Source organism: Carassius auratus, unplaced genomic scaffold, assembly GCF_003368295.1.
Source record: "Carassius auratus strain Wakin unplaced genomic scaffold, ASM336829v1 scaf_tig00002576, whole genome shotgun sequence".
NCBI classification, from domain to species: Eukaryota; Metazoa; Chordata; class Actinopteri; order Cypriniformes; family Cyprinidae; genus Carassius; species Carassius auratus.
This window is the reverse complement of record NW_020523459.1, coordinates 1,003,628-1,020,965: the sequence shown is the minus strand read 5'-3', so window position 1 is coordinate 1,020,965 and position 17,338 is coordinate 1,003,628. Positions and strand designations below refer to the sequence as shown.

The window sequence follows — 17,338 nt, the reverse complement described above, 5'->3', positions numbered from 1 at the left end:
TAACAGATAAAACTGTGTTGAAAGAGCTTCGGCAGCAGTCAAGTACATTTGGTTTAAATGTGGAAGGATAAGAACACTGTTATTTTTTTCAACCGGTGCTGTGCTGTGATCACAAACAATCACAGCCGCAGGAACCGCGAAAGATTCCCACGATTCTGCCACACTTTCCCACGCGCGCTCGGGCTCTGGCCTACAATATGGCTCTGGCACACGGATCCTCCTTAAAGCGCGTGGCCGAGTGCGCGCGCCGCTGCCTGAGGGCACGAGGCGGGCCAGTGGAGCTGGATCATGTGAGAGTCCACGCGCCGAAAGTAGGTTAGACTACAGTAGAGCACAGACGCAGAGAGAGAGAAAGAGAAGAGGGCATCATTTTATTGCACAGCTGACAGTGCGCACATTTACGGAGGAAAAAAGCCTATGATGGAGCGGAATTTACTCTGAAGAACCAGATGAGAAAAGCAAGTAGGCTGTGCAAGAAGTTACGAGTTTTAGTAGTTATTTTCTTACAGCCGCTCTCTGTTTTGGAGTTTTAAAAATTTACCTGAGTTTAACTTTCGGCGCAGTTCAAATGTACTGGAGTTTTATTATCGTTCGCAGATAATATAGCATCAAAATGAGAGGTAAGTTCAATGAAATAAAATAAAATAAATATATATATATATTGTCTAATAATGGAAACAATACTGTCACTTTGTCAGCGGTATGGTGAATGGGTTTGCTTTGATGTTTGTTGCACGAACTGCGCAAAGTCTTAACTGATGTTAAGCGCACAAATATATCTCCAGCAGCAAATCTGCACTGTTTGGTTGTTTGTAACATATGTTTCTTTACTATTTGATAGCTTTTCACCCCCACCCAGACATATATAGAAAATAACAAGTGCACTGACATTTTAAACTTTGCATGGTTCGGTTTTGTTTTTTCGCTTGTAAACGTGAAAGAAAAGCGATGAGCGTCATGAAGGAAGCGTCTCGTGAGTTGCCATGTCCGCTTTTTATAAGCAAGTTGGGATTGTTTATTGTTGGTTTATGTTTTGGAGTTTTTTTTTTTTTTTACAATATAGCCGCGCATGTAAATACGCATTTTAGCCAAAAGCTGTGCGCGGGAGAGATTTATTTAATAAGTATTTGAAATAAGGCATATAATTATTGAAATTACGTACCTTGCAGTAAGTTACAATTTAGACTATTTGTTTATTTTGCTAGAATAATTTATTCAACTATATTGACAACAATATTTTCTACTTCGTTTGCTTATTTTGAAAAAAAAAAAAATCTTGTGATATTTGGCAACACTCCTCTGACTGTAGTTACTGTTAACTGACACTAAGCCAAACCTATTATGTAAGAATCAAACAACGTGTTTAAAATGCTTAAAATGTATCCCTGGCTACTGTCATTTGAACTGAATTAAATCATGGAAAGCTCAAATGCTGCATTATGGTCGAACGCAAAGTTCATATGCCTTTGGTTAAGTATGTATAAGCCCTTAGCCGCCATGTTGAACTTGAGCTCAGCTTAATGTTTGTCTTTATCGTGATGATGCTTATCAAGCAGTTGAGGGGAGACCCTCAGCTTGTCAGTAGGTTGTGTGAGCGGTTGGGGCACAGGGAGTGGGGATGTGTCTGCGGAGTTGTGCGTGTTGTTGTTTTACAGTCTCAGCATGGCCGCCTGTGTGACAGAGTCTATCTGCCCCATTGACCTACTTCTGTCATTGAGCATTACAGCTTATTACAACACTGCGAGATCAGGAAGAGACTTGGTCAGTTTGAATATCGGTTTATTGTTTTCCTTACTGGAATTCTATTTTAACCTTTACCCAGTGCTGCATCACTGCATAACAAACAGCGTGTTGGTAAAACTACGTTAAACCTAAAATGCCGTACAAAGGAAACAGCGCCTCCTTTGGTGCAAAGGTATAACAACATGTGCTCAGTCAAGCTTAGTTGCCTTTGATTTCAGTTGTATATTAACTGTTTAAATCAGATATTTATGCTTTTCAACTGAATGTTGCAGACTTTTGTTAGAGTTTCATCTATGAAATTCATAGCATGTGCTAAACAGTCTACAGTACCAGTAGAACTGAAAATGTGGATTAAAGCAGTGCCATTGAAAAATTTTATGAAATGAGCATTGGATATTCAGTATATTTCTTTTGACTTTGTCCATGATCCTGAGGAAAGGCACTCTTCTGTATGCAGAGAACTATAGTCTATAAGCCACCATTGGCTTTAAAGACTTAAGCAATGAGCTGTCTATAAATGAATGCTGAGCAGCTTAATGCAGTGGCACTTTGACACCTGCCCATGAACTTTCCATTCATTTAAACCACAATTTGACCAGTCATTTGAACTGTGAGGGATTACAATCTTCTTTTTCAACATCAATTCAATATATTCAGTAATTCTTAACAATAAATACATTATAATTGTTACACGCCTAAGGTGCATTCTTATGTTTTTTTAGTTAATGCGTCTTAAACCCAGCCTTTTTTTATGTGAAGCTTAACTCACTTTTTTTCCCTTCATGAATCATTGATCATGATAATGACCAAGCAATTTTCATATTTTTAGCATTTTTATACAAAGTGATCTTTTTTCAACAAGGATTTTTTTTTTTTTATTATAAAGTCAACATATAAAACCACAAGATTGGAAAATGACTGAATGCATGTATTTGTAGAGACTTTTATTGTTTCCTAATCCCAGCAGGCATCAAGATAATTAATACCCATCTGGAGTCACCTTACAATCCCTATCAGCTCATGTTTTTCAACTTGGTGTTGTTACTTATACCAAAGAATTACTCAATCCCTCTGTACATATTTAAAGAGAGGCTTGCGGTGTCATTTCACCATCTCAGTTTACTTAATACAGGTAGGCCATTTTTAAGTGATGTGGGAGAGGAAAAATCCTTACAAATGAAATCTCAATTAAAAGTAAGCGGAGGCAAATTGAACCCTGTTTGTGTAATTCAGAGCAAACCTGCTGGTGAGGACAGAGCAGACTCAAATTGGCTCTAATATGAACTGCACACACACAAATCTCATAAAAGTTAGGTTAGTTATACACTGTGCTATGCAGATGCAAGGTAAATGAAACCTTTGGACGTTGCTGAACAAAGTTGTTTGATTACGTGCGGTAAAAGGGCAAAGTCTCTGAATTTGTATTGGGTTTTTCCCAGCATTACTCTGTGAAACTGCTGACTGGTGTTTGATGGACTGACATACTGACTAAATGACATAGAGTGGCCTAGAGAGAGGAGATAAGAAGAGCTAGGTTACTAACCCCAGCTTGCCCGATAAACATAGCACTCTAATAAATCTCCTCTTAATTAGTTTTCTGTAGTCTGACTGTGTTTGCCTCCGGTTTCAACAGCAGTGCTCGAATCGGTTAATCAAACAAGAGCCGTTTGATACTTTTGATTTGTCTTATTTGAATGTTTGTGGGAGATTGCCTTGATATGTTATGAATAATGGCTTTCAAAAGATGTATTAACTAATTAAACTTTTTAAAGTGATAAAGGGAGATTTATCAGTCTAAATACCAGAGGTTCCTGATTTTAACTGAACAGGCGGTCATCTTGCTTATTCTGTCAGCCCTTTTGACCTCAAAAGTTTTAGTCAGTGATATATTTATTCCCATTTTTCATTGATGGATTTACCATAAAACTTGTAATGTGTCTTGACAATACTGTTTGATGTGTCATATTGCCATGTAGTCTGTGCAGTTTGCTTTTACCTGACATTTTGCTGTGTGATATTCTCAGTATGAAAAGTTTTGTTTAACTAACACATAACATGGTAAAACCAAGTCTTTATTTAATTCAACCTCCAACTATGGAGTTAGAATTGTGTCTTTATTACATGCGAGAAAATAAAAGATCTGAGAGAAAAAAAAAGTTTGAGAGAAAAAGTTATCACACTGATAGCAAAAAAACATTTCATGAGAGAAAAAAGAATATTTGAGAGAAAAAGTTTTCATGCCAATAGCAAAAAATAATAATATTTGAGACTAAAAAAAGTTTTGAGAGAAAGTATTTTCTCATAGAACATAAAAAAATATACATTTGAAATTTTTTAAATTATTTCTGAGAAAAAAAAATCTCTCTCAAAATACTTTGAAAAAAACTCTCAAATATATATTTTTTGCTATCAGTGTGAAAATATTTTCTCTAAAAAAAAAGTGTTTCTCTCGAAACGCTTTTCTTTGCTCTTGATGCAATTTCTTGCTCTCGTGTCAGGATTTTGCTTTCACTGTGAGAATTGTGTCATGGGCGGGGCCACGTTCCTATTGGCCAGTCGGGTGAGCATCGTCTTGTCTTGGGAGTCGAACTGAATCATTACACCATTGTTCGGTTCACCTGCATAGATGCCGCCTCTGCCTTATGGCTAGTTAAGTTGAGCACGGACACTCCAATGTTTGGGTAAGATGATGACACACAGCTGGCTGAGCAAGTTCAGTATCACTGAAGATTAAACATTAAAAAATAGTGCTTTAAGTGGCCCAAAAGAGGTGCCGGTACTCTATTATAGCATATATATATATATGTTTTTTTTTATGACTCCCCTCATCCCCATTGTAAAAAGAAAAAAACATAAAAAAACAATGACAGTTGTAACAGTGCATAAATCAGACCTTAACTCTAATGAGCTTAAACTTATTTTTGTTCACAGTGCCCGAACTGTGTGACAACATCTAAATAAGGCGTGAAACTATCTAAATCAAAACATTAATTTGGCATTTGATTTAAACAGTATAAACCAGGTGAGTTTGCAAGTTTACCTAGCATGATGGCTGGTTAGCTTTACTAGCGATTAGCAGTGCTTTAAGTGGGCGGGTACACACCGGTACTCAGTACCGCCACTTCCAAATATAGCTCTTGAGCGTACCACCACCTCTCCGTGCGCCCAGAACGTGCTTGTAGCGTACCGGTACGCTCATTTGGACATCTGTTTTAATATAGGCTTTAATCTTTTGCCTGCGCTGCCGCTTTTCAGAGCGCCCTTCACAATGCAAGCTTCATAATTCGTCTCACCGAGTGCAGAGACTATATTAACCATAAACCCTAGAGTTTCACTAGTGAAAAGCGCATGCAATTGCGTCGCTTTTCCCGCTGTCAATTACAACTCAGCGTGGCCGGAGAAAACGTGTGATACGCGCTAGCTCAGTTCTGTAATGTTTAAAGTCAGTGAACAACACCTATGCTCTCCTGGCTTCAGACTCTGATTATTATAAGAACAGCACGGTCAGAATCAAATGACTCGCTTGCTGACTCTTTATCTAGTCTGTGTGATAGCGTTGCAGGTCAGACGCAAGCTAATGAAGTAATGCAGCAGCTCTTTCAGGAAGGGTGACCAGACATCCCGAAAAATTCGGGACAGTACCGAAATCTAAACTGTTGTCCAGAATCCCGAATCTGGCCCTAATTGTCCCGAAAATTATACTAAAGCAAAATCTTGAGTAGTTATTGTCTGATAAACATTAAAAACTGTCTGCGGAGGTTGAGTCATCCTGCAACCAGCCCCCGCCGGCTGCTCATTGGCTGCAGCATCTTTTCTCTAAGTTCTAAACAAAAATACCGTAGGTGGCTAGGCACGAATTTATTTATTTATTTATCTGATTAATCCATATGCACGAAGACAATACGACCGTTTTGTCCACTTTTTGTTTTAAAGCTCGATGAAGAGAGCGCAAGTTGCTGCAGCTGCAGCTGCGATGAGGACAGTCAGTGATGCACGCGTGTACAGGAGTGATTGACAGTTCGGGCACTGTGTACAAAAATAAGTTTAAGCTCATTAGAGTTAAGGTCTGATTTATGCACTGTTACAACTGTCATTGTTTTTTTATGTTTTTTTCTTTTTACAATGGGGATGAGGGGAGTCATAAAAAAAACATATATATATATATATATATATATATATATATATATATATATATATATATATATAATATATATGCTATAATAGAGTACCGGCACCTCTTTTGGGCCACTTAAAGCACTGGCGATTAGCAAGCAAATAATATAATACACATAAATTCATGAATATGAGTGCTATTTTTTAATGTTTAATCTTCATTGATACTGAACTTGCTCAGCCAGCTGTGTGTCATCATCTTACCCAAACATTGGAGTGTCCGTGTTCAACTTAACTAGCCATAAGGCAGAGGCGGCATCTATGCAGGTGAACCGAACAATGGGGTAATGATTCAGTTCGACTCCCAAGACAAGACGATGCTCACCCGACTGGCCAATAGGAACGTGGCCCCGCCCATGACACAATTCTCACAGTGAAAGCAAAATCCTGACACGAGAGCAAGAAATTGCATCAAGAGCAAAGAAAAGCGTTTCGAGAGAAACACTTTTTTTTTTTTAGAGAAAATATTTTCACACTGATAGCAAAAAATATATATTTGAGAGTTTTTTTCAAAGTATTTTGAGAGAGATTTTTTTTATCAGAAATAATTTAAAAAATTTCAAATGTATATTTTTTATGTTCTATGAGAAAATACTTTCTCTCAAAACTTTTTTTAGTCTCAAATATTATTATTTTTTGCTATTGGCATGAAAACTTTTTCTCTCAAATATTCTTTTTTCTCTCATGAAATGTTTTTTTGTTATCAGTGTGATAACTTTTTCTCTCAAACTTTTTTTTTTCTCTCAGATCTTTTATTTTCTCGCATGTAATAAAGACACAATTCTAACTCCATACCAACCACCATGCACAGCAGTCAAAACTTAAAAATAGTTTTATGTGAGCGCTACGAGACAGCTGGGACTGTGCTCAAATTCTTGACAGGCTGCCACATGTTGAGGGGCAAGTGTAAGTTACAGAGCCCTTAATGAGTGTACTGTAGATATTTCAAATGTGCAAAAGTCATATATCACTCCTGTGCCATTACATAAAATGCACCTCTTGATCATGTGTCTGTGCTAAAAAAAAAAAAACCCTATATATATATATCTATAATATCTGGAGTCACTTATAGAGGCCTTGGATTTGTCTGAAACTGAAATGACAATTTTTCCTGATAATATAATGGTCTTTGATTTTTGCGGTTCCTCCTTAAACATGCCAAGAAGGGGGGAAAAAAAAGGAAAGAAAAAATAAATCAGATTACAGCACTTGTGAGGCTACCGCACAAGCGCCTCCCTCGGCTCGGTAGGAAAGTGTGTCAGTAGAACAGTTCAGCCCCATAGCCTGACTGTGCTACGCAGGTGAGTGGCATGTGAGCGGACGAGTCAGAATCAAAGCCACGCTGTCACAAGCCAATGGGAAGGTGGGAGGGGCGGGATGGAGGAATGCTCGTCACTCCGTTGCTAGGGTGATCTCCTCTGAATGAGTGTGTACGTGGAATGTAGCCAGACAGCAGTTATATAACACGGGGAGGGTGGGGGCCGGGGGCTCAGAATGGAGTAGAAGGAATGACAGCGAGTGAAAAAAAGATAGAATGTGTTCCATTAAGTAATTTCACTGACTTACTGTATTAAGGAATACATTTTTGTTTTCTTTCTCGATGCTTTGAAAAGTGCTTGAGCAGATTGTGTTTATCAACTGAGCTTTTGGAAACATCACAAAAACTTGTCTCATGTTCCCTCTGTTTTTATTCGCCCCGCTCTCAGACTCCATTGCTCAAATGTGACACACATCAACAAGCATTCGGGCTCAAGTGCGAGTCCTCATGTCATTTTCTCTGGAGTGACGGTTCCCTGTTACAACAAATGTCACAACCGTTACCTAAGATATTGCATCATTTGCATAAAACATGAATGACCTTTCCTACATCCACGTCATCATGATAAAAACCTTTTTTGTGATCTATCTTGTGCCATTTGGCTCATCTGCACTAGGTGAAGCTTCCTTACCATAGGCCCCTGAAGAAAAATTATATTGACCTGCTGTTCAAGGATAGTGTTTCTGCTTGAAAGAACAGCTTGTTTTAATGGGATATAGAGGACTTCCAAATGTAAGTGTGTATAATGTTGTTTGGTTCTGAGGAACTCTTTACACTCAAAGGTACTATTCATGAACCTGCAACTGTTTATAATTCCCATACAGAGCATTACAATCTGCTTAATTCCATCTCAGCTGTGCCAAGCAGAGAGCAAGCTTTGTTTATAAAGCTGTTTTTCATCCTGTGGTCCAAGGACTTGTGTTATTATGTCATCCTGAGTGGGTCAAAACCTAAATTATTTGAATGTGAGCTGTAGCGCTTAACCCATCTCTTTATGCATTAGCTGTGTATTGTTGCTGTTGAAGGAATATGACAATAGCAAAGTTTCCACGTCCCTGTGAGAGTCAGACCAGACCTTCGGGCTCGACGCCAGCCTATATTTCTTTTATGTTTTTGATTGATTGCTCAAAGATCAATGGGTCAAACAAAGAACACTGTAGCTGTAGCTCACTTTAGAACTGTAAGTAGCAGATGGATTTCAATGCTTTGTGTGCTTTGTGTCAGGACCTTTATATAGGCTGTGTATGGGAGGTGCTGGGTAAGTGTGTCAAACTTTAGCCAATGTTTCATGTTCCACTTCTCCCTCTCTTAGCACAAATCGAAGTAATCCCATGCAAGATTTGCGGGGACAAGTCATCAGGCATCCACTATGGCGTGATCACTTGTGAAGGCTGCAAGGTAAGAGAGCATCCTTTCAGTCAATTCATTTTCAATTCTATACAAGGTTTAAAGGGAGCAGAACAAAATGACAATTTTATAATAATTTACTTACCCTCATGTCATTCCAAACTTCCACGTTGTTCTGTTTTTCTGTGTAGTGCAAATTAAGATATTTTGTCGAATGTTTCACTGTTTGTCCATACAGTGAAAGCCAAAGGGGCCCAAATCTTTAAACCCCTGTTTATTGTATGGACAAAAACACTGAGACTTTTTAAAAACATTGTTTTCTGCAGAAAAAGAACATCATACAGCTTTGTAACAGCATGAGGGTGAGTAAATGAATATAGAATTACATTTTTCTCTTTAAAAGACCAACATTTCTTAGAATTGCTTTAAAGGTTTCTGTCAAACTGTTTTCCCCCAAATTTTCCCTTTTCTTCAGATAAAAAAAGGTAGAATAAACACATTTGAAGTATACAAGACTTGCAAGAAAGTTAGAGTACCTTGTAGTTACACCCTGATGACGTCTTCAGACCGTTTCCTGAAACGGTAAACAATTCAACCCCTTTATCTGATTGGCTCTCCGACGAGTCAGAAATCTCAGTCAGCTTGTATTTGACCACAAGACATACAATGTGTGTCAGATCTGATCTAATGTTTCAGACTCTCTGCCCGAAAGTCTTTGCCAAATGACGTGCTCTTTGTATTGAACCACATTACTCCACATTATGATTTTTTCAAACCGTCATGGATTGCATATGGTATTAATAAATGATGGCATGATTGCACTGGTGTCTGAACCAATACAGCTAGTCCTTGAGATTTTGATACTATGAAAACAGTGAGGTTTTAGAGTTAATTGAGGTTTTGACCTTGATTTACGAACAATGAGGAAATGGAAACGCGGGCACATTTCTTGACCTCAGTTTTCTTTTTTTTTTTCACATTTTCATTCATAAAGGGCTTCTTCCGCCGAAGTCAGCAGAACAATGCGATGTACTCCTGCTCCAGGCAGAGGAACTGCCTTATTGACCGAACCAATCGCAACCGCTGCCAGCACTGCCGCCTGCAGAAATGTCTGGCACTTGGCATGAGCCGTGATGGTGAGTCTAATTTTATGAAAAATCATATTTCCTACTGGAAATGGAGTATCCTTGAGCTCTATTAAACACAGCTGTGGTGTTAGTATGACTGTTAGGACTTCATTTAGCCACTGGCCGAAGAAACACAGTCAGGCATGAAAAGTAGTTTCAGTTTTGATCTCCCCTGTGTGGTATGAAGTTGGCACGTTCCGTGTTTTTAAGCTTGCTTTTCAGTTCTTATCTAAAATCAAATATAACTGTTGTCTTACTTTCCACACCCTCCTTTTTTCTCTGCAGCGGTGAAGTTTGGACGCATGTCAAAAAAGCAGCGTGACAGCCTTTATGCCGAGGTTCAGAAGCACCAGCAGTCCCAGGAGCGGACAGGGGGCTTAGGCAATGGTGTACCCAGCCATGTTGGTGACGAGGTCGGGGAGAACAGCAGCAGCCAGGGCCGGACCTACAGCCGGGGCTCCAGCACCACACTAAGTGACCTGGATGACATAACCACGCTACCAGACGGTCTCTTCTTTGATCTGCCACTCACACCGGAGGAAGCTGCTGACTACTGCAGCCTAGAGCTGCTGGGAGGAAGCGGTGGGAGCAGTGAGTCCTCCCAGAGTTCTCCTGAGCAGAACAGACAGGAGTTTAGTGACACAACACGGATCAAACACGAGTACCAGACCCTGCACGAGACGGGACTTTACACTCGCTCATTACTTAACCCACCTGAAGGCTGTTCCTTGATGGAACTCGGTTAGTATACAGTGATAATGGAAAAGTATGCATATTCTATTATATTACTGTATATATAATATGTACCAGTATGCACTACCGTTCATAAGATTGGGGTTGGTAAGATGATTCTTTTTTTTTCATATTTCTGAAAGAAGTATTTAAATCTCACCAAGGCTGCATAAATGCATAGATGTATTTGCTGTTACTTTTGAGCAATTGAATGTGTCCTTGCTGAATAATAGTATTACTTTTTTTCCAACAAAAAAACAGTCCAACCCCTAACCTTTTTTGAACAGTAGTTTTTGAATATTATTAAATGTCTATGATTAATTATTTGTTTGTTTGCATTAGAAATTATGCTATTTTCTCTAAATAAATAAAAAATAAGAACGAATCAATTGTTTTACATGCAACAAATTCCATGTTTTAAAAAAACAGTTTTATTTTTTATTTTGTTGTTTAAATGTTAACCTTAAGTGAGCAATTTGAAAATTAACATGTATCATTCAGCATCGACTGATACCGCCATAAAAAAAAAAAAAAAAAAAACTAATTTCTGTTATTTATCTTTGTGACATTCTTCCATATTTTATATAATCTTTATGATGTTGTGTTTGGTCATATTGTAAAAATGTATGTTTCCTTTAGAACGGATTACACAGAATGTGGTAAAATCCCACATCGAGACAAGTCAGTATAGCACAGAAGAACTGAAAAGATTTGCTTGGACGCTCTACACACCTGAGGAGATGCGTGTCTTCCAAAACAAGGTACCACAGGGTGTAACCGTATGTACAATATATCTATGTTATGATCCAAGCAATTGCCCAACCTTAAATTCCATTTTAATGAATAACACAGAATACTTAATATTTAAGGGGCTAATTAAAAACAGATTAAAAAGTACGTCAAGTGCACATCATAATTGTGAATAATTAGAACATGGGTGGAAGAGTCTAAAATGTATTGCTTTATCCAAGTCCACAGAGGTAATGTGGCAGCAGTGTGCTGAGTACATCACGAACGCCATCCAGTATGTGGTGGAGTTTGCCAAGCGCATCTCTGGATTCCTGGACTTGTGTCAAAATGACCAGATTATCCTTCTCAAAGCAGGTCAGCATCAACTCTGTGCAAGACAGCAACCAAATCAGTTATCTGTTATCCACATTAGTTAATACCTCCAGTAAATACACTTAAGTGCCCAGTTTATATTTCTGGTTAACCCTTCTAATACAGCATATTTATTATGGCATGATAGTTGTATGTTTCATTTCTCAACTGTGTTCTGACAATGGCTCTGTTGTTGTTTTCTCTCACCCATTTTCCCCCGCTTATGTCCTCCCTATTTGCATTGTGTGGTGTGCCTTTTACCCGATTTTAAATGGAAACAAAAAACACTTTTGTCTTTTTTCTTTCTTTTCTTTTAAAACAACCATCATTGCCATTCGATTGAATGTTGACATCACTCTTTGATTGTGAAAATGATGACTGTTTTAATGAAACCTCAATTTGAAAACATTTTGTAATTTGTGCAATTAAATCCTAACTGTTTTTTGTTTTCCTGTGTGTACGTGTGCATCGTGGAGCATTCGTTTGCCTATTTCTTCCCCCTGCCTCCCTCTTTCCTGCCTTTCCTATGTCCATCTTCTATGTGGTGCTGCCCATCCAGGCTGCCTGGACGTGCTGTTGATCCGAATGTGTCGGGCCTACAACCCCATCAACAACACACTGTTGTTCGATGGAAAGTTTGCAAGCCCACATCTCTTTAAAGCGCTCGGTGAGTCTCTTCCCTAGACCTTTCACATAATTTAGAACCTTGTGGCATTCCGAAGGGCATGTTTGGTACTTGTATGCAATTAACCTGAGCAATGGTACACCATGTGCTGTAAAATCACATGATTAAGTCACTGTTACTCTTTATATAGACCTAAACAAACATTCATTTTAAATGCAAAATAGGTCAATTAAAAGATTGCTGAAGTTGGCTAAAGTTGTGACATTTTTTACTGCTCTTGGTAAACTGTGCTCTACTATTTTATTTATTTTTCAAATGTGTTTTCTGGGTTTTCCTGTCTGTAGGATGTGATGATCTAGTGGGTGCTGTGTTTGAGATGGCTAAAACCCTGAGTCGGCTACAGCTGTCTGAAGAGGAGATGGCTCTGTTTACCGCCACTGTGCTTCTGTCTCCAGGTGGTTTTACTGTAAAATTAGTTTAAAGTAATCTTTAACTCTTACAGTCTTTCCAAAAGATACATAACCAGACATTAGAGTTTACTCTTCCACCAATTTATTTTACAGACAGACCGTGGTTGACAGATGCTCAGAAGGTGCAGAAACTTCAGGAGAAGGTCTATGTTGCGTTACAACACTGTCTTCATAAAAGCGGTGCCCCTGAGGAGAAACTGGCAAAGGTACTGGGGAAAAAAATCTTAGGAATGGATGAAAAACAAGTTCACTCTCTCACAGCTGCTAAATGTGAGAAAATCAGGGCTGTCCAAATAAACACATGCAATTAAATATATTTATGCCATTCTGATTTTTATGCTGTTCACACACTTAATCAGTTTGACATTTTAACTGTTTTTTTATTTTTATGATTTGTGTGAATTCTTAAAACTGTTCCAAACCTTGTTGACTATGACAGATGTGTCAAAGGTCCTATTTGTCAGTGAATAATGGAGAAGACTTTATTTATTCTAAATATTATAATAATAGATGTAAAGTGTCAAATTCTTTATGAATTAATAATATTCATCTTTGTATGGTGAAACATGATTATTTTTTTCATTGTTACACATTACTGTTAGAACGTTTGGGATCAGTAAGTTGTTAAAAGTTAAGGAATACTTTTATTCTACAAGTATGCATGAAACTGATCAAAAGTGACCGCAAAGACAATTACAATTATTCAGAAGTTTTATGTTTCAAGACTGCTGAAAGGTTAACCAAAAAAACTAAATTAATGTTGCTGTTTTTTTTATTAAATAAATGCAGCTTGGTGAGCATAAGAGAGAGCATAAGAGAAAAAAATATTACAGACCCCAAACTTTTGATTCATAGTGTATATTATTAATTTCCATAAAATTAATTTAAAAAGACCCAAATGCACACATTTTTCACTACAATTTTTTTTTACACTTACATTAGAATATTGAATATTTAAGAATTTTATCAATCATGTTAAATGATATTATACATCTTTTTTGTGATGTTTTTATGAGTTATGTAGTAAAATGTTATAACTGCTTTTTTTTATTTTTTTTATTGACTCAATAGATGGTGTCCAAGTTGCCCATGATGAAGTCAATTTGCAACCTCCATATTGATAAGCTGGAGTTTTTCCGTCTCCTTCACCCAGAAACGGCCTACAGCTTCCCTGCTCTCTACAGAGAGGTTTTCTGCAGCGAGATCTCCTTCCCAGACTCCACCGAGGGCTAACATTCATTGAAGTGTCATATTGGCTCTGATGCGAGACAGAGAGAGGAAGAGACAGGGAATGGAAATAGGAGGAGGTAGATGGATATGTGTTTGAGAAAAACCAGCAACACACTGACAATCTTGCACGTTACACTTTAGGACCTCATCTATAACCTCCCTCCTGATGGAGTGATTCACTCCTCTATTTGAACAGGACCCACATTTCTTATAAGATGCTGTTTAATATCAGCAGTCATTTAAGGTGCTTGTTACTCATGCTACCTACATATAGTGACTCGAAGAGAGTAAATGAAGTATATTTAATTAAAAAGAAAAGAGTATTCAAAGTGCTTGAAAAGTGGATACTTCCCATTTTCAGAGTAGACTTAGGAAGAAAACTATGAATGTAACTCAACTGACATGTGGCAAAGCCTCAGGATTTAGACAAAATGTATTATGTATTCCTGCTCCATATATAAAACAAGCTTTAAAGGCCTGGTTTCTGTAAACTAACAGTTTTGAATCCATGCAAAACTGTTTAAAGGGACCAATGCATGTACACCAGATGAGCAGCTTCACTTTAACAGACTGAACACTAATGCACAGCACACTGCACAGGCCATACGTGCACATGGTTGTCATTTGAGCTCTTTATTTTTGCATATAAATTTAAAAGATGCAACTAAACTAATGAAAACCTCATCCTTATTTCCCTTTCCCATGCAAATGCCACTTGTATAAAGACATCAGATGATATTTTGATAACCTCATTAGATCCGAAACCACACGTATGTAGAAAGATAGATGTATTTGAGAGTATATTTATAAACAGAGCCTGTAGATAGCATATGTAGGCAGAGATAGAAAGTTTGCACCTTAGATTGAATGTTCTCAAGCCCTTTCAAAGACTTCCCAACCATAGGAGATGAATTCTGGGCTGGAGTTGGAATTGGCATGACATGCACATTTTGAAAGCTTTAGATTTAGATGCAGGTGGACAGCACTTAAACACTCAACATAAAAAGGACTTTGCAAGAGCAGGTCTTTGCTGTCTCTTCACATTAAATGGCGAAAAGACAATGCCACTATATGAGACTTTCTGAAGCACAGCAAAACACTCAAGACAGCTCTGGGAGCAAGGCCTTGGGAGAATGCAAAGAACTTGGAAGGACCTTATATTTCTAGAGACAACGGCCAACCTGAGCTAGCCGTCAGTCATGAGGACACCACAGAAATGTTGTAACTTTTCTGTTTCTACAGCTGTGAGGATAAGTGGATTCACAGGCCATACCTCATGCTTTGCATTGTGTCTGATTCGGGGATCGGTGTTGTGTTGCTATGTGATTATTTTCCCCCCATCATCCATTTGCCCTTTGTTTTCACTTCTAACACAACTATTGGTCGACAGAACCATCAGCTACCCCCCTGAGTTAGGGAATACTGATTAGTTTATGTTCCAAAACTCAAACCAAAGGAGAAAGATCTACTATCTGTCCGTTCTTATGAGGATTGGTCTCAGAGGAGGTGTAAGAGTGGCCCAGAAACCAGAATGCAAACTAAAGCCCAAAGGAGGGCTTTTCGAAACCCTTTAGTGCCCGGTTCTAGCTTTTTGAGATTACAGAGATAATAAAATATGTTTTGAATGATTGATAAGTATCAACGTCCAGTTTCCTGATAGATAAACTTATCAAGCTCGTCTGATGTTTTATTTTTGCACTGCTGGACCAGTGCCTAACTGTATATTTTCTTGTAAGATTTTATATGGTTGGTATAATACACATTTTCTGGGTGTTTAACACCGTATCATAGTGTCTGCCTGTGCAATAGTCAGTCTTTCCATTTTTAGTATTGACGGCTTTCACAAGCTGAGGGTCTGCTTGGATTTCATAAGCACTCCATCTCAGATCGTTTAACACCCCCTTTGCTAAGGTCCGGCTACACATTATTTTTTTACTCTTGTCTATTAGCTTAAATTAAATTAATGTGTGAAGGTGGAGAAAGATTGTGACAAAGTGCAACTACTTTGTAAAAAACTTTTAGAGTTTTAGACTATGTATATTTTGGAGTGTAACTCGCAGCCCTAAAAAAAGCCACAAGTGTCCGGCCTGTCCTTGAGGCTAGTTCTGGAAGTGTGCACTCAGTCACTCAGGGAGATAGCTGGGTTCTCTGTCCTAAAATGTCTTCTTCAGTTAGCCTTAGCAAGACACCTTGAACCAAATAGAAGTTTGTAAACCTTGATCACTGTGTTATTGTGAATGTTAATCACAGAAGTATGAAAGAATTTTACCCCTGTCTTATATCAGTGCTTTTGGAGGACTTTTTCAGTTAAAATTGCTTACAAAAATGAATAGGATCAAAACTAAGCTGTTTGTGTATGTATATGTGTGTGTGTGTGTGTGTGTGCGTATATATATGTATATATATATATATATATATATGCACACACACACACACACACACACAACAATGGATTTAATCTTTAAATCTAGTGTTGTTGTTTTTTATTGGTTTGTGATATTTTCTTTCATAATTTCTGCGCTTTTATGTAAAATTTTCTCACCCACGTAGTGTCGTCCTTTGTCTTGAAGAATTAAAATTGTATTTTTTTAAACAGCACTTTTTAAGCAGAATTCCCCTACATGAGTCCTAATTCTTTGCCATGGTCCTTCTGTGGTTGTTTCAGTTGTAACTTTATTTTTAAGCAAATAAATCATATTATAGATTTAAAGGAATATAATTTATGGTGTATTATGGACACAGAGAATAAAAGAACCCCATTTAGAGTTAATATTGTACAATAAGAATGATATACATGGATTCCAGAATGTAATAAAGGTATTTTTACTTTATACTGAATGTTCTGTGGCTGAATTTAATTGTTTATTTATTTATTTTTATTACATTTTTATGTAAAATGCAATGCAAGACCGAAATCCCCAAAGTTCCCATATCTTATTCATGTCTAGAGACGGGGGGAGAAAAGTGTGTAGATGGGTAAGTTACAACAGTACTGCTCACTTATTTGATAATAAATATGTTTGTGTATAGCCTACTGTTCACTGTATTGGGCTAAGTAAGATTTTTTATTATAAAAAAAAACAAAAAAAACTTTTATTTAACAAAGAAGCATTAAATCGATCGATAATGACTTACAAAAAATTTCAATTAAATGCTGTTCCTCTGAACTTTTTATTGAAGGAGAATAAATAAAAAGGCTTAACACAACCGCTTAACTTTAAAATAAAAATAAAGAAATATATAGGCTATTCAAAAATATATTTGCCATTCAAAAATATCATAAAATTGAAAACAATTGTAAAAATATTTTTACAATATTACTGTATTTGTGAGCATCAGATAATTATGTACTATAAAACGGCCTAATAGTTGTAGTTTCATTATTGCTGTTCATCTAATAGCTTTATTCGAAAGACAAAATGTTGTGCTCAGAAACCACATGTCGCCAAGATCATCTCAGTATAGTATTAGC

The 17,338-nt window shown here is 37.4% G+C and overlaps 1 protein-coding gene across 2 annotated transcripts; it reads left to right on the top strand.

The window, feature by feature from the left end:
• Positions 1-280: 280 nt before the first annotated feature.
• Positions 281-16,697, top strand: LOC113069889 (nuclear receptor ROR-beta-like). 2 transcript variants are annotated; one of them, XM_026242993.1, is made up of 10 exons: positions 281-620; positions 8,547-8,632; positions 9,576-9,717; positions 9,994-10,449; positions 11,080-11,201; positions 11,412-11,544; positions 12,101-12,208; positions 12,511-12,621; positions 12,730-12,842; positions 13,708-16,697. In XM_026242993.1, the coding sequence occupies exons 1-10, from the start codon at positions 614-616 to the stop codon at positions 13,867-13,869; spliced, it is 1,440 nt and encodes a 479-aa protein (XP_026098778.1). In that variant the 5' UTR covers positions 281-613; the 3' UTR covers positions 13,870-16,697. The 2 variants fall into 2 exon arrangements, with proteins under 2 accessions (XP_026098778.1, XP_026098779.1); XM_026242994.1 differs by lacking the exons at positions 281-620; positions 8,547-8,632 and adding an exon at positions 8,980-9,163.
• The last annotated feature ends 641 nt before the right edge of the window (positions 16,698-17,338 follow it).

What these genes read in the sequence shown, in the direction of transcription:
- LOC113069889 (XM_026242993.1), top strand. An exon ending in ACTTGGCATGAGCCGTGATG is followed by an intron (nt 9,718 to 9,993) that starts GTGAGTCTAATT and finishes TTTTCTCTGCAG; the next exon opens with CGGTGAAGTTTGGACGCATG. An exon ending in CTGAGGAGAAACTGGCAAAG is followed by an intron (nt 12,843 to 13,707) that starts GTACTGGGGAAA and finishes TTGACTCAATAG; the next exon opens with ATGGTGTCCAAGTTGCCCAT.